The following is a 26,299-nucleotide window of genomic DNA, read 5'->3' as shown; positions in this document are numbered from 1 at the left end:
CACATTCTTCGCCTTGCCAGAGAGCGGTCACATCTAGCGTGGTGGCTTGTTGTTTTCCTTTGGCTGTAGAGAAGAACGGTGGAGGAGTGCCAGCACAAGTGCGCCCATTTCTCGCCATCTTCGCGTCGTCCACGTCGGAGCTTGGGTAGGATCATCTCTCCCTGTCATGGAGGAGTGGTGGCGGCGTCATGAGGGGGAAGGAGAGGTGAACACTACTGCGAAAGGGAGGCTACAAATTCGAGGGACGGTGATGAGGTTTGCTTGAAAAGGCGAAGATGCCTCTGGGCCGAGGACGATATCCTGGGGTGCTACCGCGGAGCTCTCACGGGTGACCCTGACCATCCGCGACGCGTTCTGATGGCTGAGAGTGTCATTGCTCCAAGAAGCGACCTTACTCGACACTTATCAAGAAGAGAAGATGACACGGAGCAACCAGTCGTCATACATCTTCGCTCGAAAGAAACGTCGAAGGCGCATCAAGTGGACACAGGAGATTCACCAAAGCACCGCAAAGGCGCAAACGCATGCGTGTAAATAAAAGAAAAGATAACAGAGTCGCCACCAACCACCATTTTTTTCAGGATAAACACGCATGAAGATGTTGAAAACCGAAAGGAGAAAAGCCTTTCCCAAAAGGAAAAAAAAAACATTGTCAACATTCAGACAGAGAGAGAGCCTCACTCAACAGAACGAGCACGGCTCACACCCGATCCGGACCGTGCACCGCGTGACCTCACCGGGCCGGCCGACCACGCGCAGGTCCACAAAGCGAGCTCGCTCGCTCCCTCGCGCGCACGGAAAGAAAACCCCACCCCACCCCACCTCCCCAAACCATCCCGTCGGTCATCCTCCCCTTTTCGGTTGGCCATTCCCCCCGCTCGCCGCCCAACGCGCATCGCATCGCATCGCGGCTGAAGTGAGCGAAGGAGTGGACGAAAGGGGAATCAGACCGTGCCAAAGGTCACACACCTCACCACCCTCTCCCCTCGATTTTTTTTTTCTCCCCTTCCATTCCATTCCCTCCTTCCTCCCGTCTCGCTGTTACGCATCGCAATTCCCCAATCCAAGACCGTATTCCCCTCACCCCTCTCGAGCCCCCCCTCCGCAGCTCCGCCCCGCCGCGACGCGCCGCAGCACAGCCCAGCACACTCCTCGCCCCACGCCGCCGCAGGACCGCTCCTGCCTCGCGCGGCGGCCGCGGCAGGTACGAACCCCCGCGGCTCCCGGCCCGTCGTAGTTAGATCAGGGCCCGCGCCCGCCCACGGGGGCGGGGCGCGGGCGGTGGCGCGTCTCCTGGGGTTGGGGGGCTATGGTTCGGGCGGTCGCGTGCCGGCTCGGCCTCGTCGGGGCCCCGGCTGATCCGACGGCGAGCTGGCTGTTCGCCCCCCCGGGAGGCGCTGTCAGCTCGGGATGCCGCGTTTCCGCGAGCCGGGCTCGCGAAATGGGCGCTGGGTAGATCCCCTTGTCCAGTTGGGCGGGCCAGAGTAGCGGTTAGATGATAGAGCTAGCTAGGGCGGGGAGTTCATGGATGGAAGGCTGTCTTCAGCCGAGTAGGGGTCATCAGATTGCCGAATTCGGCGACAACCTTCCAGTATTGGAAGGTTCTGTGCTCTCTGGACTGTGATAGGCTTGTTTACGGGGTTTTCGTGATGCCCTGATAACGGTTCTGTCGGGAGTTATCGGACTTGATACCGCAGGTGGGTTTTGCGCCGGTCTGATAACGGCTTTGTTGGGAGGTATTAGTAGACTTGATTGATACCTCCGGTGGGTTTTGCGCCGGTCTGATAACGGTTTTGTCTGGACTTGGTAGAGTTGATGCCGCCGTGGCGGTCTTGTTGGATAAGAGCACTGGTTTTGCTAGCATTATGGTCTGCTGGATTCAGCTCAAAATTAATAATTCCGTTGTCGTTTATGCATGCAGCCGCGGATAAGGTTGTCCGAAGTAGCTGGAGGGTTTGCTGATGGCTGGTGCCTCAGCAACCGATGATTCTTCTGCGAGCACGGCTGGGATGAGGGATGACGATCGCAGCCTGTCCGGCGAGTCCTTGTCGGAGTGGCGGTCCTGCGACCAGGGCGAGAGCGGAAGCCCTTCAACGTCCCCGCCATTTTGGGACACCGATTGCGACGATGATGATCCTGGTGCGTGAATGGACTTGCATATATGGTTGCGTGGTTTGATTAGTAGATTATTTTGGCACGACATGCTGTGGAAGTTATTTTGGTATATGGATTGCTGTGATGCCTTTTGTACTTGAAATCATTGGCATGTTTGAATAGTCCAACGTGAACTGGGCAGCTGATACACTATACCTCCTATGTGCACCAAATTATCTTGTCAAGCTGTAAGGGTGGAGCTTGTGATCCATTTATCAGTACATATCGGTTCATTTTGCAGTGCCATGGTATCCAAGGTTGGTTCGTGCTGGTTGCTGTGGTGCCATGACTAGAAATGCAGACGTTGCATGGGCATGATGATAGATAGCATTTGGCACGGTTCTCACAATTAGATAGTCTTGTCGTATCTGATTCTCAATGTAGAAAATATAAATACCAAGAGGTTTAATTTGTCTTACTATCTGTCTTCAGTGAAAAAGGCAGAAATCATGATATGTTTAGACCAGAATGTCAGTTGATTCAAGACATTTACCATTTATGATTAAACTCAAAGCGCATGCATATTAGAGCTCGGTGTGTAGTATATAAAGATTAAGCTATTTTCCCAGTATTCCGTTGTAAATAAAATAAATGTGATCATGCCTTTATTTATTTGTTGAGATTATCCATATGCACCTAGTCAATTGCACTCTAAAATACCATGCAATTAATAATATCGCGTAGGCAATTTAATGATTTGTGGTGCTCATTGTTTGTCACTCAACACTGTCTTAAACTGGCCATCTTAAATAGCTTCTACAAGCTGAAAACTGTGGATCACTTTCTGTCTCTCTCTATCTACAATGAAATAATTCATTTACCTTCTCTTTTGTGCCACTTCACAATGTCATTAGTTGTCTCGTTGATGCAATCTTTTCTATTCTAAAATTAGAACAATCTTTTAAATACTCCCTCCGTCCGGAATTACTTGTCGGAGAAATGAATGTATCTAGACGTATTTTAGTGATAGATACATCCATTTTTATTCATTTCCGTGATAAGTAATTCCCGACGGAGGGAGTATTTAATTTGCATGCTGATACTTGCCCAAATTAAATTTGTTTGTGTGAACATTTGCTTTCATTGTATGGATAGATCTATTTCCTTACCGTGATGCTAGTCTTATCATGCTATGGATTGAACTTCCTTTAAGGATAACTTCCTCTGAGATTTGGAAGCTGTATTTGTTTTTTGTGTGTTTAATCTCATTTCACTCAACTCTGATAGCAGGCCCCAAACCTTCAGAATTATACAGTCGGCATACTTGGAGGATTGAGAATTTTTCCAAGGAGAAGAAGAGAGAGATGAAAAGTGAGCCGTTTGAGGCTGGTGGTTACAAATGGTAAAGTGCCTTTTGGCAACCTTGTTCAACAACTTGACCAATGATCTTAGTAAATGATCTATTTTCAAATGTTACCTGGGAACTGAGGGGGGTAAAGTCTGTCGTTTGTTCTACATGTTATGGTGAAATGGTCTTAGTCTGCATGCTTTGACTCTGTTCGATAGCCCAGTCTGCATGGACGCCTGTGTTTTGTGGTTTACCTTGTGCATTTTCTTTTTGCCTCATGTGGGGACATATAATTCAAGAGTTTGCTTCCTGCATGGCAGTAATGATGCATACATTAACTTGCTTTCCTGTAGTTTGCCATTTGTTTGATTTTTCTCGTGTTGGTATTTATAAAACGTAATATGGGGCAATTTTGTCTTGCTGTGTTTTCCTTTCTGTCATTCTGTGCACCCCAGTCATTTATGATTATAAAGCCTACCTCTGCATGTTTTGCTGATGTATTGACCCTTTCCCAAGAAGTGCATGATCTGAATAAGCTGGAGATTGGAGAGTGCCACACAATCCTTTTCTCATATGTGCCATGTTCTGACATGTTTGGTTTACATTTTGTACTAGAGTATTTATTTCACGTGGGTGGGAGCAGGGAGGGAGGATAAGGACTGGAAGTTCACGGTCCTGATATGTCTGTTTTGATCATTCTGTTACCGTTGACGCAGTGCGTCTTGGTATACGATACCATTTTTGTCTCTTTTTGGACACCAATTTTTTCATTCTTACCTTAAGAAATTTTTTTAGCTTCGCTGAGGGCTTAATGTTGTAGCTTCGCTGAGGGCTAAATGAACAAATCTGAAAGCTTCATGACTCATTTTTCTGGTGTATATTTGTTCTTGTCTGTATGCACAGATACTGATTCCCTTGTTTCCAATTGTTATTTCACAGGTACATACTTGTATACCCTCAAGGATGTGATGTCTCCAATCACTTGTCATTGTTTCTTTGTGTTGCTAATCATGACAAACTCCTCCCAGGTTTGATATTGCCATGTTTGCAGCTATCTTGCACACATTGGAAATTACTTATCTGACTCCAGTATGAAAATTTCAGGATGGAGCCATTTTGCACAGTTCACTATAGCTGTAGGCAATATGGATCCTAAGAAAATTAAATACTCAGGTGAGCTGAACTTGGTTTGTTCTCTTCATAGGAAGCTACAGTATATCTATCTACCTATCTTTTCACCTTGTTCAGGCATTAATGAAGTAATTTTTGTAGACACTTTGCATAGGTTCTGGAAGAAGGAGCATGATTGGGGATGGAAAAAGTTTATGGAGTTGTCAAAGATTCAAGATGGTTTTCTCGTGGACGATGTTCTTGAAATAATTGCTCAAGTTCAAGTTATCAGGTAGTTGATCTGTCTATGCTCATGATTGATAGCTAATTTTTTCATCATTGTGCCTCTAATTCATGTCTCAAAAAGGAACTATTCGATCTGTTCATCTGAGCATGTCTTTGCAAGAACAACATTGGTGAAAATGCCAATTTTTCTGAATATATTGTTTCTTCCTATAATTCGTACTCGGCTATTCCCATGGCGGGAGTGCAATGCATGTAGTTTCATTGTCTTATTCTTTTGGTCAATCTTTAGTAACTCATGCAGACCAGGTGGTTTATGCTCAGCTACTTTATATAGTAGATAGCTCCAGCTGTTTTCTCTTTATAGTTTATATATGTAGAATCAACTGCGAACTATCATGTAACATCAGACTGCTCTATTTTCATATTCAAGGGAGAAAGTGGACAGACCATTTCGTTGCCTTGATCGTCCTTACCGAAGAGAATTGCTCCGTGTCTATACGACCAATATAGAACAAATTTACCGACGCTTTATTGAGGAACGAAGAAATAAACTTACCAAGCTCATTGAGGACAAAATTAGATGGTCCAGGTGACGCCATTATCTTTTCTATACATCACAACAAGTCAATGTTGCCTGTTTGTTCATATTATTTACAGATTGAAATCTTTGTTGGCCTTTCAGTTTTCGTGCATTCTGGTCAGCAATTGACCCAAGAACCAGGCACCGTATGTCCAGAGAGAAGACCGATACCATACTTAAAGTACTGGTGAAGCATTTCTTTGTAGAGAAAGAGGTTACTTCAACATTAGTGATGGATTCTTTGTATACGGGTCTGAAGGCACTTGAATACCAGAGCAAGGGCAAGAAAGGGAGAACAAAAATAGCAGAATTGGATGAACTACCTGCACCCATGGTCAGTGTTGATATGGACATATTTGTTTTGGCTGGTGATGTTATAACTTTACTTGAGAGAGCAGCCTTGGAACCCTTGCCTTGTCAACCAGTATCTCCAAAGGATGACAAATGTTCCCAGAGCCGCATGAAGGTATGATTAATGAGGTTTGATATATTGCAACATTTTTTTTCCAGTTTGTTAATCTAATTTATGAAGTTCTTCTACTGGATTTGCAATATGTCGTTCAAGTAGCGTACTTTCTGCACCTCCTTTTGTGATATGCACAATACCTACCTTACTGCAGCTCGTCCAGTTTCTTCCGTTGTTGAAAGAGAGGTTGTAGGTTCTTGTTTGAACTGCCTAGTATATGTTCACTGAATGATATGTTGGTTTGGGGTGGACTTATGATGTTGTTTGAACTAGCTCGGTACAGCAGGTACTGGTGAGCTTTTATTTATTATATGATATTGTAATATCTGTAATGCTCAAATTTGAAACTGTAGTCTATTGTACCAGTGAAATAACTGTCGCACCTAATCATTTTGTAACTATGCCCATCTTCATAGGATGGTAGTTCTGGCGAGGTTAACAAAATCTCTATGGAACGCGAAGAAAGACGCCTAACTGAGCTTGGGCGGAAGATACTTGAAACATTTGTGCTATCTCACATATTTAGGTAACAACTGTTTTCTGTATATTGATCTTATTACTTAAAGTTAAAGCTAGTTTGTTATATTGGCCAAAATTAGAAGTGATAAGTATGTATTTGTTCCTCAAGCTTTGTGGGCTCGTTTGTTCAGAGTCTTGAGCAGCTGAACATTGGAATACGGCTAGTTAACCCTTGAAGTTTCAAGATTTAGCTAGGGGCAAAAATCCTGGACATAGCAAACTTCATGAAACTTAGAGCCAGGTTTTAGTTTGTCTGATATGAATGTTCAAGGCTTAAATTGTATCCAGTTATGAAGTACTACAGAAGGTCCTGAATTGGTTAATCCTATATTGAGCCATATCTTATTGTACTGAAATTTATGTTATACTCATTAGCAACAAAAACTTGATCAACTAAAAGTGTAAAACACAAGAACTATTCTTGATTGTGTGCGGCCAAACTATTTTTCCTTTGATCAGTTATTTAAATGAACAATTAGGTTAGACACATAAACGTGATATGATCAGATTTTTCTTAAAAACAAAAGGCAATAGGTTTTACAATATGTTATAATAGAAATTGGTGGTCAATTGTATTTTGGGTACCAATGTCTGAAACAGCACTTACCTGTTTCTGGAAGAAGTATAAGATTAATGCACAAGTTAGTTGCTGTTTTTTTTTTGTGAGGTTGTGGAGTTGTGCTCCACTGTCTGTATTTGATGAATAATGTTTTGGTGATCTTGTAAAGAATCAAGGGCCATGCGGTTATCTAGCTCAAATAGACTAAACTATTTTTCTGCTATTTGTAGTTTAGAAATGAAAATTAAAGGCATTTCTTCTATATAAGTTTGAAAGAAAGTTGGGTAGATGAATCTTCAACTGTGGGTCAGTTGTTCTATAATGTGATCAACTATCTGTTGCTTCTGATTCTTGCATATTGCTTGTGTCAGTGGAATTGAAGTTGCATACCAAGAAGCTGTTGCTTTGAAGAGGCAAGAAGAGCTAATCCGTGAGGAGGAAGCAGCGGGACTTGAAAATGAGATGAAGGGAAAGCGTGGTGGTGGTGCCAATGAAAAGGACAAACGCGCAAAGAAAAAGCAGGTTACTTTTCCATGTGCCTTTTTCTCGCTTAGTTTCTTAAATGTTTGTATTGCCATTATTATTTAGGAATGCCACATTAGGGACCAATTCTCTAGCTAACAGCTATAATTTCTGGAACAATTTTCCTGCCCAATAATTGTTGAACTTAATTTATCGAGTTATCATTGCGAGTTAGGATTTATAATTCTTCTTATGTATGGTCTTGATGCATGCTAAAGCATTGTTTTGAGTTTCAGTGATGCAGCAATGGGTAGGGTATGGGCGGGCACAACCTCCTTCTACCCAAACCCATACCCACAGAAAATTTCTATACCCACCCACTTCAATACCCATGGGCATAACTTGGCACCCATGCCCATACCCATTGGGTATCCTATACCCAATGGATATCCAATTGGTATCATATATATCATTTAAATTGTTAAAAGGTGGAGAAATGAGTTTAAAATTCAAGTGATGATGGGCGAGCAGTATAGCACTGACACGGCCTCCTCCGGTGGGTGGCCTCTTGGAGGCATCCAGGGAGTATTGAGCGGTGGTTGGTGGATGGCCGGCACAGTATGTGGTGGTGGTGGGAACGGGGTATCACTGGATCAAGAGTTGTACATGAGTCCGGTAGCAAAGAGTTGAGATTTCATCATTCGAGGAGTCTCATAGAGGACATAGGAGTGGCGAGCAGGTGATTATGGGCCTATGAGCTATGGCAGGTATGGAATACAAGACTTAGGGTGGGCCACAGGAGTTGGATGTTGATCCCACAACGTCATAGGAGTTATTTTCATTTATTAACTTTTTCTGGGTATCCATTGGGTTACCCATGGGCGTAATTTCATACCCATTACCCGTGGGTACAAAATCTCTCCAAGTCTTGCCCATACCCATTTATATCCATACCCATGGGAAAAAATGCCATCCCTAGATGCACTATATTATTCATTTTTCATCAGTCATAATTTTCATATCCTTCACTACTTTTATGAAGTGGCAGTGGGTGATTATTGGATAGAAACTGCCTGGAACTCATTGCTGGGATGAATAAAACAAGGCAGCTTGTGTTTTGTACTGAGAACTGGCTGTAAACTTGGAATCCTTCTAGTTTTTAACTTCTTTTCTCTTGAGTTTTCGGTTATGTTGTGAAAACACTAAGAACTTAGCTTGATGTCTTTGTGATGAACTTGGCCCATAGTCCAGCTAAAACTTGCATAAGTTGCCTGAGCTTGAAAGAGCTTTTTAACGTATAGACTATAGATGTATGGCATGTCATGCATGTTATCTCATGTTACCAAGGAACAGCTTTCTTTCTGGTTTATGATACCCACACAGCTAACCTTATTTTGTGGTGAGGATATCCTAGAACTGTTGACTGCACATATTTTACCCGTCTCCCTACCCTGGCTCCCCTTTATGTGTATTCGAGATACAAGTATTAGCACTTAGTCCTATGTTGGTTACATTTTGTGCTACACCATTCATGAAGATCAGCTTTATTTCTTGCGATGAAGTTATTATGATTTGTGTGTATCTCAATGGATACTTTAGTAGATTAGTGCATGGTTTTCGTTTCTAATCTGTACATTTTTTCGAGTTTAAATACCCTTGGGTCTAATATCTCATTGTTTGGTTGATGCTTTCTTTGCTACTGCATTGTTCTTGTTTTCTGCTGGTGTGTTCTTAAACTATTTCTTTCCAGGCCAAACAAAAGAAGAACAACCGTAAGGTTAAAGACAAGGAAAGAGAAGATAAATCTGAAGCAAGAATTCTGGAAAGACTTAATGACGAAATCGCAGTTGATGACAGTGATGGCTTACCATCTAAGCAGGCAGAAGAAGTGGCACTGAAGGTTGGCCTTACCTTGGAAGAAGGTGCTTCAGATGGGCCAGATCATTTGGACAGTTCTAGACCTATGAATGGAAAGAGAGTCTCCTCTATGGAGGCCAACTCATCAGCATTTTCAGCTGATTCTACTGCTATGAATGGCATTCACAGCAAAATAAACAATTTACCAGACAGCAGAAATCACTTGTCACCAAATAGGTAGGTGAAGACTATATGTTTAAAGTTTTGCATTGTTCTTGTAAGATGGCACCTGGGCTAACTGAACTTGTGCAGAGGGAAAAATCAGCGTAACAAGGGCATAAGCATTATCAGTTATGCCGAAGAAGACGATTGCCTTCCCTCCTCCAGTGTAACTGGTAGTTCAGATCGCAATAGTTCTGGCTGTGGCACTGCTCCAAAATTGGACCGGGATACTGTTCTACTCACCTTGAAAGATAGACTTCGTGAGCTGGGGCAGCGTCTCCATGAGGTAAGTTTCTCTTTCGAAAATATCATTGCCTTTCTATTGTCATGATGTTCAAAAGTTCTGCTGTATTTTTGAGTTTCTACATCTGATTGATTGTTGAAGGATCTGAATTATAAGAATTGGTTTTAAACTTGATAGATATGGAATATATGTTTCCCATTACTCTTATGTACTTTTATAATATCTAGCATTAGATGGTTTGCAATTAATTTTGAAATGGTTAACGATGCATCTTCTATTCATTTGAGTACTGATTCAGTCTGGATAAATTCATGTGTTCATATCTCACATCAACACTGTTAAGGTAGACTTGTTCCTAAGTTCTGTGCTGTGCTGTTCTGGTCGACAATGTCCATGCACTTATTACATGCTTTTTTGTTTGTCAAGTGGACAAGGTAAGGTATCTACGACCTATGGTAGAAACAAGATTCTGGTTTATTTTTCTATCCCCGATCACCACCCCGCATGGTAGTGTCTGGTTGGAAAATACGATATGTCCTTTTTTCCTTACAGGAAAGGAAAAACCTTTTCTCAAGTGCATACAATACAGATAAATGTATGTACAGTAGTCACTCGTAGCAGATGCACTGCCTGGATCTTGTCTTCCTGCTTCGTAGCTTCAACCAATTCATTTCTGTAACCTATCTTTCTCTATGTATATTTCAGAAAAACATTGAGGGGAGAAAACTTTTCAAAGCCCACTTTGAAGCAATGGAATCTCAAACAAAGACAAATGGATCATCCTCATCCAGTTCTACGGAGAAGCCACCTGATGTTCTGAAGAGCCCGGAACATTCCCCTGAACTTACGAACGATGTAAAAGCCAATGGAACAGCCAATAAGGAGGTCCCTCTGGCCAATGGTGTGCCAGAAGAAGCTGTTTCAGGCATGCCAGCCACCACGAGTACTGAAGCTGTGCCTGTTAAGGCCCCTACCAGAACAAAGGTTGATCCAGTTTCAAACAAAGATCATGGATCAAGTTTGACAGCGCAACCAATTGGAGCAGCTCCGAATAGCTCAAAATCAACTCCAACTGATACAGATAAAGATGTTCCTCTTCCTTCAAGATCGCCACGAATCAATAGAGCTGCTCCAGTTCCCCCCAAATCGCCTCCAACTGATAAAGCTACACCAGTTCGTCCGAAATCCCCACCAGCTGAAAAAGCTACTCCAGTTCCTCCAAAATCTCCGCCAACTCATAAAGCTACTCCAGTTCCTACAAAATCTCCGCCAACTGATAAAGCTATTCCAGTTACTCCAAAATCTCCACTGACTGATAAAGCTACTTCAGTTCCTCCGAAATCTCCACCAGCTGCTAAAGCTGCCGTGGTTCCTCTGAAATCTCCAGCGACTGATAAAGCTAATCTGGTACCTCTAAAATCTCCATCAGCTGGTAAATCTTCTGTAGTTGTACCCATAACACCACCATCTGCTAAGGATGCTGGCACTCCTTCAAGATCACTGCAAGTTGATAAATCCATACCAGCCCCCCCAAGACTACCACAAGTTGATAAAGCTGCTCCACTTCCCTCCGCATCGCCACAAACTTCTTCCACCACTTATTCAGAAGCTCGGGAAGAGACTACTCCTATAAAGGTCACATCCACCAGAGTTTCTGAGGTTGCTGTCACAACATCAAGGCCTTCAAGTGCCCCTGTATTCCCTACACCAAGAACAACTGTACCAGCTACCCCACAAGTTCAAGTTTCTACATTGCTTCCGCGCTCAGCGAGTGAAGCAGCTGGAAGATCAGGAAATGATCCTTCCCCTTCTGCCCCAGCGTATGTTCCACAGACCTACCGTAATGCCATCCTTGGTAAGCCTGGTCTGCGTACATCCTCTTCAATTCTTTCATATCAGTCAACTACTCTGGGACAAGGTACTGCACTTTCGCAGCCGCTATCAACATATGCATCAACTGCGTCACTAATGATGCCTCCTGCTGGGAGGAACGATCAGTTGTTGTCAGCTAGGCATGGATTTAAATCTGGGTTGGGGAATTCAGATACACTTGATAGTTGGCAACCATGGAAAGGTGATAGTAGCATCAACAATCATCTCTGGAGGGACGATTCCCCTTACCAACGGACGACAAATGGTCATGCGTATCAACAAACTTGGAAAGATGATGCTTATCAGCAGACACGCGGTACTGAAACAGAAAACTTCAGCAGGTTTGGAGGATTGCAACCACCTAGACAGACTCCTGTCAGTTTTGTCATGCAGCAGCCACAGGCGCCCGTGGCTGAAGAATATCAGCACCTTGACATCATCAATGATTTGCTCGACGAGGGACAGAGCAATGGCAGTAAGGCCGAGCCTATGCGCCATGATTACCATGCCTATGGTCTGCCATTTTCGCTGAGAGGCAACATAGCAGATTCAGAAATGGCTTCTGTTAGCAGTCCAGGGCGGTTTAGCAGAGGCAGCTTGGCAGATTTGGATATGGCCTCTGTCAGTAGTTCCAGGCGGTTTAGCAGAGGAAACTTGGTAGATTCTGAGATGTCTTCTGTGGGCAGTCCTGGGCGGTTTAGCAGAGGCAGCCTGGCAGATCCTGAGATGATGGCTTCTGTCAGCAGTCCCGGTCGGTTCAATTCCACGGACCGGTACTACGATGATGGGTTCTCGAGGGCCTATGACATGAGCCCTCTCCAGGGGGCGAGGGAGATGCAGTTCTCCTCGCTGGACACATACGGCACCAATGGTGGCCTGTCCGACATGAGCACATCAAAGCCATGGCTGTATGGCGGGCATAGCCCTGTGAATCCGTCATCGATGAATCTCGGATCGCTGAGCACAAACGGGTTCCCGCAGCACCACCACCAGATGGGGGACTACAGCAGCAACCTGGCGAGCGGGGTGAACGGTGTGGGCTCTGCCGCAGCCGCGTATCGGCGCCAGGCCAACAACGGGCGCTGGTGATGCGATGGGATGATATATGCCTGTATACAGTCAGTCTTACAGTCGAAGGAAATAATGCTTGTTGTAACAGATGCTTGTGCCGCCATGGGCATGTAATTTGAAACCTTTAGCTTTAAAAAAGGGGAGAAAAGAAAAGGGATACAGTTTACATTTCCGTAAAGCGCTCTCGTCGTCTGCTTTAAAAGCTTGCAGTTGAGTGCCTGACTGACTGACTGACTGGAGTGAACGCGTCATCAGGCGCCGTTCTAACCTTTCCTCGGTCTCTTCAATCGTCGAAAATGTTGGGATTTGTGCGTCGGTCGACGGTCGCTGCCTAGTGCCTACTACAGTACGTAGCAGGGGCCAACAAAAGAAGCCGGCCAGGATGGAACGCTTTTGGTTGGTCGGGTCATTCGGCGCCCGCCTACCACCAGGTTCGTTTCCATGGCGCAGAGACGATCAGACGAGTCAAGGAAGGCGTGCATTGTTGACGCGACGGGGGACGCGGGCCGAGAAGATCGGAAGACGTCGCCGGGAACCCGCACATGGCTGCTGGCCCTTGCAGTTGGATTCGAGGTGTAGAAAGAAATGCACTAACAAATCTGGTCTGGGCGGTGGGCAGCAAAGTCAAAACTGCCCGCGCCCGATCATTTCACCCGTACGCTTTCTTTCTTTCTTTCTCTCGCCAGCCACCAACGGCCCCTCACCCTGCACACCACCACCAACCACCACCGCGCGCTCCTCTCCTCTACGCCGTACGCGCGCCGTCGCGAGGCCGCGGAACGTACCGTACCGTCCATACATATACACACAGCCAGAGCCAGGCCTTCCTTCCTCCCTTGCACGCCGCGGCCGCCGAGTGCAGTGCAGACTGCTTCCCACCCGGCGAATCCCGGGCCCTGGCCGTCGCCATCGCCGCCGCCCCGGCCGCGCATTCCGTCCGCTCCGCTCCGTAGCTAGGGGCACGCCACTGTACCGCCTGTCCCCGCCCCCCCGGGGGGCTCCAGGATTTCCGACCCACCCTCGGGTGGGTTGTCCAGAAGCATCGACGACCCGCTCCCGCTCCGTATAAACAAATCCACGCCGCACCCTCCTTCCTCTTCCTCCCTCGTCGCCTGATCCCACTACCCCAGCGCATTTCTCGTCTCCACTCGCCTTCAACTGCCGGAAGTAGGGGGGGCGGAAGGAGGCGGCATGAGGGACGACGGCCCCGCGGCGGCGCTGGTGCCGCGCCTGGCCGTCTCCAGCGCCAGCCGCGTCGAGGAGCTCGAGCGCTTCTCCCATTACGTCGGTACGTGCGTGCGTGCGCTCCTCCCCTCCCCCGCCCTCAGCTTTAGCTCCCGCTGCTAGCCTGCCATCGTAAGCTGCCCTTCTTCCTCGCCCAGTTTCAGTTCCTCGAGTAATCTGGACGCCGTTTCTGTTCGTCTGTGCTGTTTGTATGCTCATCTTTCATTCATCTTGTACTAGTAGTAGTACTGCTTCGTTTTGCACCTGTGAATTTGTTCGTGCGATCCATTTCATCAGGCGAACCGCCTCAGATTCCCGGGGCTCGCCCGTTTATAACTTGCCCCAGCGGATCCCAATCCAAGAAACAGGGAATCCCAGCTGCACAAGCATCCCCTCTCGATTTGTTAATCAAAATTAGTACCGGGTCTGCTTGCTCATGGTGGACATTTAACTAGACACCCAACTTGCCCATACCATACACAAGAAAACTGTACATTAGATAATGTTTCTGTGACTCTGCCGGATGCACGCACATCGCTATCATTTCCCACCCTTCTTTCACAATAAACTAGTAAAACCCACGTCGCCATCAAAGATCCAGACGCACGGCATGTTCCTTCCTTCTGGCTCTAGCTGCTGTGCACAATCCTATGACAATAATGCGGTTTTGGAGCCACGCTGCTTCCCCTGAACCTTCCTGCCTGACAAAAATCTGTGACATTTTTCTCCAGCCAGGCAAATCGGGTTCGACCAAGCCAGCGAGTGCCCGCACCTGTGCACGCTGGCCTACGACTACCTGCGCAAGAACAAGGGCTACGAGGAGAACATATTCGCCTTCTTCCACAACACCGCCGACCCGGGGTCCCTCATCGTCAGCTTCATCGAGGAGCTCGACAAGTGCATACTCGGCTACTTCTCCTTCCACTGGAAATGCTCCACCTACATGATCACCCAGGTAAAAATTAAGGAGCGACGACGACCTTTGACATCAACATTCTTCCTTACGGTGCTCTTCCACTGATATTTTGTATATTGATTTGATACAGTGTGATCTCCACAGGTTCTGACAGTGGAAGGCGCGCCCAAGAGAAAGCTCCGGAACATGGTGTTGGAGGCCACCAGGTGATTGATTATCCATTCTTTAAGCGGCATGCGTCATAGTAGAGCCTGTCAAATTGTCAATGCATTGTGGTTGTCTATTCTTTGCTTTGTTTCGCCCATTATTTTTAGCTTACATCATCTTAGAGTATGTAGTACTTGGTATGCCGCTCTTGTGTATGGTTTGATAAGTTCTTCTTTATCGGCGTGCTGGATTTCGTCCTTGAATTATTTGCACAGTTGACTTCTACTTTCATCTGACCAAGTAATAAATAAGTCAACCTGGCACTAGATCAACTTCAGAGCTCAGCGTGGGCTCTGTAGCAGAAACTGCATCTTTTGATGTCACGAGTGATGAGATTGAGATGGTGCCCATGTGCCAAGGTTTTAAATTACTCCCACAACCACATGTTGGTTTGTCATGACACTTTCCTGGAAATGTCTCTTTGAATGAGTGCATTGCTAAATTGCCCGGTCCAGTTTGTGTCTGCGTTTCTTATTATTAATCTTGAAAGCAATTAATTCACTGCCAGTGGGGTACAATAATTCCAGTGTGTATCTGTCCGTTTCTAAAGCGAAATATGTCTGCATAGGAGAACTATAATTGAATTAATCCATAAAAAGTGTGAAAAATATACAAAAAATACAACTACAAGAACCGTATGCTTAACAAGTTCCTTTATGCATCATGTACCTCCCTAACTTCCTAAGCAGAGGAGTTTAGTTGGAGCATATGTTTACAACTTAGATCTGAGATGGTATTTTCTTCGCAAAAAGAATACATAAACTCTAATCTGGTTCAGTCATAAGTATGAGATATAATTACAGCTAATGATCTCTGTTCATCTGACACCAAAACTGAAGTCTAGTATCTGATTCTCCTCTAAACACAGGAGTCAGAGATTCGAAAGGGTCACAAGAAACTTAAAGGTAACTAGGCTATTCTCCACACTGGTGGAAGAGCTGAAGGCCATAGGACTATCTCCCCAAGGTCCGGCACAGTGCAGCGATGTGATGGTCCCAGTAGCACATTGTGATCGCAGCCCAGTCCTACTCCTGATGGGTGGCGGAATGGGAGCTGGCAAGAGCACTGTACTTAAAGATATACTAAAGGAGTAAGTTGATCAATTCTGTACTTGTTGCTCACTGTTAATTTCTTCTGGCAATCTGCACGCATTGCACACAGAAAAAGCAGAGTAAACGGATGAGAAATGCCGAGCTGTTCAAACTGAAAGCAAGTAGAGCAGCTAAATAGAAGACTTTGTGTCTATAAGCTGATCAGCCTATTATTTGTAGATCATTTTGGTCTGGAGCAGCAGCAAATGCAGTGGTGGTGGAGGCAGATGCATTCAAGGAAACCGATGTCATATATCGAGCAATCAGCTCAAGAGGTCACCACAACGACATGTTGCAGACGGCAGAGCTGGTATGTTCTACTATGCGACTAGCACAATATATACCGATTAATTGACTGATCAAAATGAACAAGGTTGCATATTTTACTGGTTCATACTTCTAATAATGAGAAGCGCTATCAGAAACCAACCTGAAGGAAACCCTGACACCCATCATTTCAATTATACTGAAACAAGCAATTTATCCAAACTGAATTAGCTGATGAATCATTATGCACATCTTATATCGTGATTCACAACGTCGATACAGGTGCACCAGTCATCGATGGACGCGGCCTCGTCGCTCCTGGTGACCGCCCTGAACGAAGGGAGGGACGTGATCATGGACGGCACGCTGTCGTGGGAGCCATTTTTCCAGCAAACGGTAGCCATGGCAAGGGCAGTGCACCGGCAGCGGTACCGCATGGGCGTCGGCTACAAGGTCACTGAAGATGGGTCGATCACGGAGGATTACTGGGAGCCGGTTGAGGCCCGCAGTACTGACGAAGAGAGCGAGATGAGATCGAGGAAGCCTTACCGCATCGAGCTCGTCGGTGTCGTCTGTGATGCCTACCTCGCTGTTGTGAGAGGAATCAGGTGAATCTCCTACTCCCTTCGATCCATAATAAGTGTCGTGGTTAGTACATGCCAGAATTAGCTAGTATCTCGCGCTATTGCCATTTGGCGAACTACTTGGCTTCAAGCACTGAGCATCTCACCCAACAGAGGGGAAGATTTCTGCTCATACTTGAATGGAAACACAGAAGCATTGCATCTAAAAGTCTGGCATTGGCAGGAGAGCGGTGATCACGGGGAGAGCGGTGAGGGTCAAGTCCCAGCTGCAGTCGCACAAGCGATTCGCCACCGCATTCCGTGGATACTGCGGCGTCGTCGACAACGCGAGGCTCTACAGCACCAACTCCATGGGTGCCCCAAAGGTAAGGAGCCACCACTCTGTTCGAAGCCAACAATGAACAATCCGCTCCTGGAGCTGGAGTATCATGTTTGTTGAACCTATGGAGTGTTGTTCCACATGGCATAGCAGTTGATAGGGTGGAAGGACGGCGAGAGCAACCTGCTGGTGGACCCGGAGGAGATCGGGTGCCTGGAGCGGGTGAGCGGCCTGAACGACGAGGCCAACTGCGTGGACGAGCTCTACCCGGACGGCCAGCCGTCGCCGTCGGCGTGGCAGGACCTCGTGGCGTCGCCGTCGAGGGCGTCCGTGCAGCGCGAGCTCAGGGCCGCCGTCCAGGCGAGCGAGGCGCGCTTCCGGGCCGACGGCGCCCTCCGCGGCGGCGACGCGCCGGTACAAACTTTTTGAGTCCGGCGCGTGCGGTGCGAATCATCATCCGTGATGAGGGTGTTTTCTTTCTCCTTTTCCTTTTCTTCTTCCTCTTGACACTGTGAGGCTGGGGGTGTTGGGTTGAGTGGTGGTGCTAAATGATGGATGGCTCGCCGAAGAGGCCGTGCTTTCTGCCATCTCCAAACCCGATCCATCATTGTGTATTCAAACACATACACACACACGAGCGTCGGTACAGTTTTGTGCGCATTGACAATCTTCGATATGAGCATAACACGTACGCGTTACAAATCGGGTCCGTCGGCGTGCCTAGGAAATGGAGCTGGTCCGGATGCATCTATCTGTCTACATATATACCAATATATAAAGGATCTAATGGAACAAGGAAGGATTCGTCAATTGGTAATCGTGTGAACAAGGTCGCACACAACTCATTAAGAAAAACCGTTTGCGATTGAGCCAACCATTGCACACGTAATCTCAAAAAAAAAAAAAAAAAAAAAAACCATTGCACACGTACGGTTGAACCGTGCTCCCGGACTCCCGGTATCACACATGAGTCGCTCAATCAAAGTGTGTGCGATGTCATTTCCGTATCGCAGGCGATGAATTCTCCGTTGCATTGCACACGGTTGAACCTTGGGCACACGGGGTTTCTTTTTTATTCGTGGACCGATGTTATCATCACATACAGTTTGTCGCCAGTACGTGTGCGCCGCGCGATTAACAGGGTTTAACATTACATTACGTACCCTATCTGCACCGGTGCCAGCTTATCCATGAGTTGAGCGGTAGTAGCAAGCAGCGGCTGACACACATCTTATTCTCGAATTCAGAGTTGAAGGGCCATTTTATTTAGCGCATGCAGTTGCACTGTGCTTGGCAATCTTCCCGCTCAGCTCCTCCTTGGCAGCTCCCACAACCTTGTCCACCACCTTTCCTTCCTTCATGAGCACAAACGTCGGCATGGCCTCAACACTGAACTCCTCGGCAATTGACTGTTTGTCACCTTCAGGAAAGTAACACTTGGAAGCTTCTTGGCAATCTCATCTAAGATTGGAGAAATGAAGCGGCATGGTCCGCACCATGTTGCAGTGAAGTCGATCACCACCTGTTACAAGAAAAAACAGGCCAATATGAACTTGAGAAATATGGAAAGCCTCGGTTAGTTACACTATTGCTATTTTTTCTTCTTTTCTTTACAGTCACTATTGCTAATTCAAAAGCATAATATTCACGAAAGTGGCAACTAATCATGGTACTGCGATCGCTCACAAAGTGGCGAGACTGACCCAAACAACGTTCATGCCAGGGTGACACATCCTGGAGGGGGTTGTTGTCTTGCATGAAATGATTCACGAGCTACACTCGAAGAAACTTGATGGAGTTGTCTTCAAAGTGGATTTTGGAAAAGCCTATGACAAAGTTAAATGGCCATTCTTGCAACAATGTAGACGCATGAAAGGCTTCCCGAGAAAATGGTGCCGATGGATTGACACATTTGTCAAAGGGGGCAGCATGAGTGTCTAAGGTAAATAATGACGTTGGTCACTATTTCCGAACACGAAAGGGTTTGTGCTAAGGAGACCCTATGTCGCTTATTCTTTTCAACATTGTGGCAGATCTTCTAGCAGTTTTCATTAGCCGAGCCAAGGAAGCAGGTCATGTTGCGGGCTTAATTCCTCATCTTGTGGATGGTGGGGTATGGGTACTTCAGTATGCCGATAACACCATCATCTTCATGGAACATGACATTGAAAAGGCAAAAAAATATGAAACTTATTCTTTGTTTATTCGACCAGTTATCTGGTCTCAAAATTACTTCCACGAGAGCGAACTCTTCTGCTTTGCAAAAACCAAAGAAGAAGAGGATCAGTACAAACATCTGTTCGGTTGTGAGTTAGGCTCTTTCCCTTTTAGATACCTTCGTATCCCAATGCATTTCCGTAAACTTCTTAACAAGGAATGGAAAGGTATTGAGGATCGCTTTGAGAAAAAGTTGAGTTGTTGGATTGGTAAGCTTATGTCTTATGGGGCAAGGCTCACCCTAATCAATGCCGTTCTCACACACTTACCTATGTTCATATTATCTTTCTTTGAAATACCTAAAGGGGTAAGAAAAAGATTAATTACTACAGATTCAGGGTTTTTTTGCAGTCTGATGAACATAAGAGTAAATACCGCCTGACAAGGTGGGATGTGATCTGTCGCCCTAAAGACCAATGAGGTCTAGGGGTGGAAGACCTTGAGATTAAAATTAAGTGTCTTTTGAGCAAATGGCTTTACAAGATACTTACCGAGGACGGGGTTTGGCAAGAATTACTTAGGAATAAGTGCCTTCATTCAAAAACCCTCTCCGAGGTTTAGGCAAAACCAACAGACTCGCCTGTCTGGAAAGGACTCATGGGAGTTAAAAATGTTTTTTTCGCATGAGTTTCGCTACAGCACCTGCTGCTCTAGCTAATTGCCCACCCCTTCCACGTGTGATTTCTATGTTATGCATGGCCGTGCCTAAGGGCATATCGGTTGAAGTAGATTCTTCTTTTCTCTCAAAAAACCCCTTCCCAAACTGTACAAGCTTCTTCCAAAGCATACGGCTTTCTAGATGTATATGACGATCTCTAGACAGATGGATCTTATATGAATCATATGATGAAGTACCACATGAGTGGATATATAGGAAAGGAAAGAGGGACGTTCATTGTAGGAAATTGTCTAACTACTAGGTTTTGGGAAGATACATGGCTAGGGGACATGCCACAACCATGCAATACCCTCGTCTCTATCATATTGTACAGCGGAAAGATGCTTCTGTTGCATCTGTGATGGGCCACATACCGTTGAATTTTGCATGTAGAAGACCACTGACTGGGGACAAATGGACAGACTGGTCAAATCTCGTTGAAAGGTTTATGATGGTCAACCTTTCACACGAATCAGGCACATTCCATTGGAAGTTGACTACTTCTGGTGCCTTCATAGTCAAATCTATGTATGCGGACCTCATCAATGATGGGCAGCCTTTTCACAAATATATATGAAAAATGAAAGTCCATTGAAAATAAAAATCTTCAGGTGGTACTTGGATCGCAAGGTCATCTTGACAAAAGATAATCTGAAAAAAAGAGTTTGGCAAGGATGCACTAAGTGTTGCTTTTGTGGCGATAGGAGTCAATTAAGCATGTATTCCTTAAATGCCCACTTGCCAAGCTACTATGGCGAACGGTCCACATAGCTTATAGTCTACGTCCAACCATGAGTAGTACGAATATATTTGGAAACTGGTTAGTGGGGGTGCACCCCAAGTTGAAGTCTCAGATCCGTGTGGGAATTTGTGCTTTACTTTGGGTCATTTGAAACACTCGTAATGATTGTATTTTTAAGAGAACGAAAGTTCCAAACTTTTTGTAGGTTATCTTTAAGGCTTCCAGCTGGATCCATCCGTGTTAATTACTATGCAAGGAGGAGGATCAGGCGCCCACGGTCTTTGCGTGCAACCGATGGGAGATGGTCCCTCGGGATTTGTTTAGCCGATTTGGTTGGCGGCCTACTAGTAGGATTTGTGATGCATGAGGCTAATTTCCCTATGATATTCTATTTTTTAATTTGCCCTTGGGGTAGTCATGTGCGACATTTTATTGGTTGAACTTTGTTATGGTCTGGTGATGAACTTTGATATGATAAATAAAGGGCTGTGTGCATCACTTGACGCAGAGGCCGAGGGATGTCCCCCCTTTTCGAAAAAAGCATAAAAAGCTATCTGAGCTTGCAATCAAGGTCATAATTTTTGGGAAGATAATTTGCATATACCATAAAAACTTGAAGAGACTTTCCGATGTAAGGCATAAAACAAATGGTGAAACTTTTTATCACTACCGTCGCACATAAAATAAATCCATGTATGCAGACCTCATCAATGATGGCAACCTTTTCATCACACACACACACACACACAGAGATATATATGGAAAATGGAAGTCCCATTGAAAATAAAAATCTTCATGTTGTACTTGGATCGCAAGGTCATCCTCACAAAAGATAATATGAAAAAAGAGATTGACAAGGATGCACTAAGTGTTGCTTTTGTGGCGATGAGGAGTCGATTCGTCATCTATTCCTTCAATGCCCACTTGCCAAGCTACTATGCCAAATGGTCCATATAGTTTTCAATCTACCTCCAACCACGGTTACTACGAATATGTTTGGAAACTGGTTATGGGGATGCACCCCAAGTTGAAATCTCATACCCGTGTGGGAATTTGTGCTTTACTTTGGTCCATTTGAAACACTCATAATGATTGTATTTTAACAGAACAAAAGTTCCGAACTTTTTGCAGGTTATCTTCAAGGCCACCAGCCGGATCCATTCGTGGTCATTACTGCGCAAGGAGGAGGATCGGGCGCCCACGGTCTTTGTGTGCAACCGATGGGAGATGGTCTCTCGGGATTTATTCAGCCGATTTGATTGGCGGCCTACTAGTAGGATTTGTGATGCATGAGGCTCATTTCCCTACAATATTCTATTTTTTAATTTGCCCTTAGGGCAGTCATGTGCGACAATTTATTGGCTGAACTTTGTTATGATCAGATATGAACCTTTATATGATAAATAAAAGGCTGTGTGCATCACTCGATGCCGAGAGATGTCCTCTCTTTTCGAAAAGAAACATAAAAATCTATTTAAGCTTGCAATCAAACCTCAAGGTTACAATTTTTGGGAAGATAATTTGCACAACTTGAAGAGACTTTTTGATGTACGCATAAAACAAATGGTGAACCTTTTTAGCAATACCCTCGCACATAAAACAAATCCATGTATGCAGACCTCATCAATGATGTGCAACCTTTTCACCACAAATATGTATGGACATGAAAGTCCGATTGAAAATAAAAATCTTCATGTGGTACTTAGATCGCAAGGTCATCCTGACAAAAGATAATTTGAAAAAAAGAGATTGACAAGGATACACTAAGTGTTGGTTTTGTGGCGATGAGGACTCGATTCAACATCTATTCCTTCAATGCCCACTTTCCAAGCTACTATGGCGAATGGTCCACATAACTTTCAATCTACCTCCAACCACGAGTAGTACGAATATGTTTGGAAACTGGTTAGTGTGTGGGGGGGGGGGGGGTACACCCCAATTTGAAGTCTCAGATCCGTGTGAGAATTTGTGCTTTACTTTGGATCATTTGGAACACTCGTAATGATTGTATTTTTAACAGAACGAGAGTTCTGAACTTTTTTCAGGCTATCTTGAAGGCCACCAGCTGGATCCATCCGTGGTCTATGCAAGGAGGAGGATTGGGCGCCCACGGTCTTTGCGTGCAACCGATGGGAAATGGTCTCTCGGGATTTTCTCAGCCGATTTGGTTGGCGGCCTACTAGTAGGATTTGTGATGCATGAGGCTCATTTCCCTATGATATTTTATTTTTTAATTTGCCCTTGGGGCAGTCACGTGTGACAATTTATTGGTTGAACTTTGTTATGGTTGGATGATGAACTTTGATATGATAAGTAAAAGGCTTGTGCATCACTCGATGCAGAGCCTGAGGGATGTCCCCTCTTTTCGAAAAAAGCATAAAAAGCTATCTGAGCTTGCAATCAAGGTCATAGTTTTTGGGAAGATAATTTGCACATATACCATAAAAACTTGAAGAGACTTTCTAGTATACGCATAAAACAAATGGCGAAACTTTTTAGCACGACCGTCGCACATAGAACAAATCCATGCATGCAGACCTCATCAATGACGGACAACCTTTTCACCACAAATATATATGGAAAATGAAAGTCCCATTGAAAATAAAAACCCTCATGTGGTACCTAGATCGCAAGGTTATCCTAACAAAAGATAATCTGAAAAAAAGAGATTGGCAAGGATGCACTAAGTGTTGCTTTTGTGGCGTTGATGAGTCGATTCAGCATCTATTCCTTCAATGCCCACTTGCTAAGCTACAATGGCGAACGGTCCATATAGCTTTTAATCTACGTCCAACCACGAGTAGTACGAATATGTTTGAAAACTGGTTAGTGAGGGTGCACCCCAAGTTGAAGTCTTAGATCCGTGTGGGAATTTGTGCTTTACTTTGGGCCATTTAGAACACTTGTAATGATTGCATTTTTAATAGAACAAAAGTTATGGACTTTTTGCACGTTATCTTCAAGGCCACTAGCTGGACCCATCTGTGGTCATTACTACGCAAGTAGGAGGATCGGGCGCCCATGGTCTTTGCGTGCAACCGATGGAAGATGGTCTCTTGGGATTTGTTCATCCGATTTTGTTGGGGACCTACTAGTAGGATTTGTGATGCACGAGGCTCATTTCCATACGATATTCTATTTTTTAGTTTGCCCTTGGGACAGTCATGTGTGACAATTTATTTGTTGAACTTTGTTATGGTCGGATGATGAACTTTGATATGATAAATAAAAGGTTGTGTGCATCACTCGATGCAGAGGTCGAGCGATGTCCCCTCTTTTTGAAAAAAACATAAAAAGCTATCTGAGCTTGCAATCAAGGTCACCGTTTTTGGGAAGATAATTTGTACATATACCATAAAAACTTGAATAGACTGCCTGATGTACGCATAAAACAAATGGTGAAACTTTTTAGCACTACCGTCGCACACAACTCGCTAAGAAAAAATAAAGTGGAAACCAAGAGAGACAAATTAAAGTATTTTAAATTGCGGACAACTCCTCTAGTGTTTTACCCGACTAAGTGTCGAGAAGTTATGTCTGGTACGATGCAACACCTGAAAGCAAATTTCGCGAAGAAGAATGAAGTGGAAGCAATGAACAAGGAACCTCATGGCGTGAAGAAGTAACTCGTCAAGGCGAAGCATTCCGTACGTACATCTGACAACCGTGAGAAAACAAAACTATGTGCCATTCTCGATCGGTTCGGGCGCACGAAGTGACCGCCGAAAGAAAAATTACAACGTGGCATGCCTCACATGCCCAGCGGCGGAGACAAGCCCCAGGCAGCCGCCCGGGTTGGCTGAGGCATGAATCCAATTCCCTTTGTTCACTATAGCGAGCACTGGAGCTACATCGCTACATCCCGGGGGCGTTGCAATATCCTGGTGCCGCCACTGCACATACTTGATGGCGGGGCTCCCCTAACACTTCACTAAATGGGATTAAAACTGGTTAAAATTTTGTTAAATCGGGTAGAAACTAGCAAAACTTCAGCAAAATGGTGTAATCTGAATGAAAAAAAATTGTTAAACGGGCTAATTTTTGTTAAAAATGGTGAAGTATGAGGTGAAAACTGAAATTCACTAAAAAGAAATCCTGGCTCTCCGTACACCAGCGAATCTGTGAAGCAGCACATGGAGATGGGAACAAAACGAGAAGAAAGAAACCGGCAGGTTCATACATACATACATACACATATACATACCAGATTCGTGCTGCTGCCAGCCTCCTCGATCTTGGTGCTCCACTGCTCCTGGCTGTGGATCGCGATCACCTTCCCCTCCTCCGCCATGTCTCTCGCTTCTTTCTCACGCTTGCGTGCCTCTTCTGTTCTGCTTGTAGCTCTGTGTCTCGCCTTCCCGACGATATTGAGCTAGTTTGGGTGGTGCTCAAGCAGCCACGCCTTCCTTGTGGATAAAACTGGCTCCGGATTCTTGGCATGGGACCTTTGTTTTTATTCGAAATGAAAGGTCAGTCGCCCTGGCCTTTGGGCCAAATTCGTTCGGTCTGATGGCTCGCCCTGGGATTCCTTTCTTTCTTCCTTTTGACGGAGCCTGCATTCCACTCAACCAAGGGGACGTTTGGAGACCAAGGGGACGTTTGGTAGCCTGCATTCCACTCAACCAGGCCCGCTGGATGCAAATTTGGCCTGTTTGAATGTCTATGTTTACTGTTTGGTATGCATAGCACAAACCTTAAAGCACCCAGTCAGGCCCGCTAGAAATGACCGAATCAATCATTTTCTCTCAGCTAGGCTCGCATCATGCATGGGAGGGGAACGTGACGACGAGCTCATGCGAGCATGGAGATGGCGCGAGCTCGTGCGCGTCCTCGAAGAAGCAGCGGGAGGAACTGGCTCACCTCCCGCCGAATTGGTCGCCCTATTTAGGGCTCTTTGGCTCACTGCCAAAACCCCCGCCACTCCCTCCCCTCAAGATCTCCATCCCACGTGGATTCTTCACCGATGAGCAAGTAAGCGACACATCTTCTCTGGTTGGCGGTAGACAACGACTGCAATTTTCTCCCTTCTATTCTCCGACCTGTTACGTGCCTCCACCCGGCTTCATCGATGGCTGTAAGTTCGATCACTCCCTCCTCCCTACTCGTTCGAGCTTAGTTCCGTGAGCATGTGGCGGCATTCTATACTATGAGCATGTGATGTTGTGATAGATAGTGGTGATGGATTGGTAGCATGCTACATTTTGCTTAGAGGCTTTGATGATGTTCATGCTGTTTTCCATGTTGGTTTCGATGACACTACGGTAGATGTGGTACTAGCTTGTGAATCAGAGCATGCGTAGTACCCTAGTTTGCAAGTATGGTATATATGTAGGTGTGGTAGTGATGGCTTCTAAGTGCGCATGATTTAGTTGTAGATTTTTTGAAGAAAAATTATCGATCCCACAAGGAGCACACAAAATGGAC

At 45.3% G+C, this 26,299-nt stretch overlaps 2 protein-coding genes and 1 pseudogene across 4 annotated transcripts; 2 read left to right on the top strand and 1 right to left on the bottom strand.

Annotated features, from left to right (window-relative positions):
• Positions 1 to 855: 855 nt before the first annotated feature.
• LOC119348916 (TNF receptor-associated factor homolog 1b-like) lies at positions 856 to 12,828 on the top strand. Of its 3 annotated transcripts, none has more exons than XM_037616921.1 (13): positions 856 to 960; positions 1,922 to 2,139; positions 3,382 to 3,496; positions 4,382 to 4,470; positions 4,547 to 4,615; positions 4,715 to 4,844; positions 5,229 to 5,387; positions 5,481 to 5,844; positions 6,261 to 6,370; positions 7,294 to 7,444; positions 9,135 to 9,478; positions 9,554 to 9,749; positions 10,413 to 12,828. In XM_037616921.1, the coding sequence occupies exons 2-13, from the start codon at positions 1,962 to 1,964 to the stop codon at positions 12,666 to 12,668; spliced, it is 4,161 nt and encodes a 1,386-aa protein (XP_037472818.1). In that variant the 5' UTR covers positions 856 to 960; positions 1,922 to 1,961; the 3' UTR covers positions 12,669 to 12,828. The 3 variants fall into 3 exon arrangements, with proteins under 3 accessions (XP_037472818.1, XP_037472817.1, XP_037472819.1); XM_037616920.1 differs by lacking the exon at positions 856 to 960 and adding an exon at positions 1,043 to 1,204; XM_037616922.1 differs by lacking the exon at positions 856 to 960 and adding an exon at positions 1,044 to 1,204 and having other exon boundaries at positions 3,385 to 3,496.
• Positions 12,829 to 13,243: 415 nt separating this feature from the next.
• LOC119348917 lies at positions 13,244 to 17,967 on the top strand. The gene is made up of 8 exons (XM_037616923.1): positions 13,244 to 13,938; positions 14,606 to 14,829; positions 14,935 to 14,996; positions 15,866 to 16,087; positions 16,269 to 16,398; positions 16,638 to 16,963; positions 17,163 to 17,304; positions 17,412 to 17,967. The coding sequence occupies exons 1-8, from the start codon at positions 13,842 to 13,844 to the stop codon at positions 17,685 to 17,687; spliced, it is 1,479 nt and encodes a 492-aa protein (XP_037472820.1). The 5' UTR covers positions 13,244 to 13,841; the 3' UTR covers positions 17,688 to 17,967.
• A 301-nt stretch (positions 17,968 to 18,268) lies between these two features.
• LOC119348918 lies at positions 18,269 to 25,300 on the bottom strand (annotated as a pseudogene).
• Positions 25,301 to 26,299: the final 999 nt, after the last annotated feature.

The sequence above is a fragment of the Triticum dicoccoides genome, chromosome 1B (genome assembly GCF_002162155.2).
Source record: "Triticum dicoccoides isolate Atlit2015 ecotype Zavitan chromosome 1B, WEW_v2.0, whole genome shotgun sequence".
Lineage (NCBI taxonomy): Eukaryota > Viridiplantae > Streptophyta > Magnoliopsida > Poales > Poaceae > Triticum > Triticum dicoccoides.
The sequence above is the reverse complement of the archived record's forward strand: the minus strand, read 5'-3'. Positions and strand labels throughout refer to the sequence as shown.

Bases quoted from the DNA above. Each gene is read 5' to 3' on its own strand.
- LOC119348917 (XM_037616923.1), top strand. From the start codon at position 13,842: ATGAGGGACGACGGCCCCGCGGCGGCGCTGGTGCCGCGCCTGGCCGTC. The intron at 14,997-15,865 runs GTGATTGATTAT...CTCTAAACACAG, and splicing joins ATGGTGTTGGAGGCCACCAG to GAGTCAGAGATTCGAAAGGG. The intron at 16,088-16,268 runs GTAAGTTGATCA...TATTATTTGTAG, and splicing joins CTTAAAGATATACTAAAGGA to ATCATTTTGGTCTGGAGCAG.
- LOC119348916 (XM_037616921.1), top strand. From the start codon at position 1,962: ATGGCTGGTGCCTCAGCAACCGATGATTCTTCTGCGAGCACGGCTGGG. The intron at 4,471-4,546 runs GTTTGATATTGC...TGAAAATTTCAG, and splicing joins TCATGACAAACTCCTCCCAG to GATGGAGCCATTTTGCACAG. The intron at 4,845-5,228 runs GTAGTTGATCTG...TTCATATTCAAG, and splicing joins GCTCAAGTTCAAGTTATCAG to GGAGAAAGTGGACAGACCAT.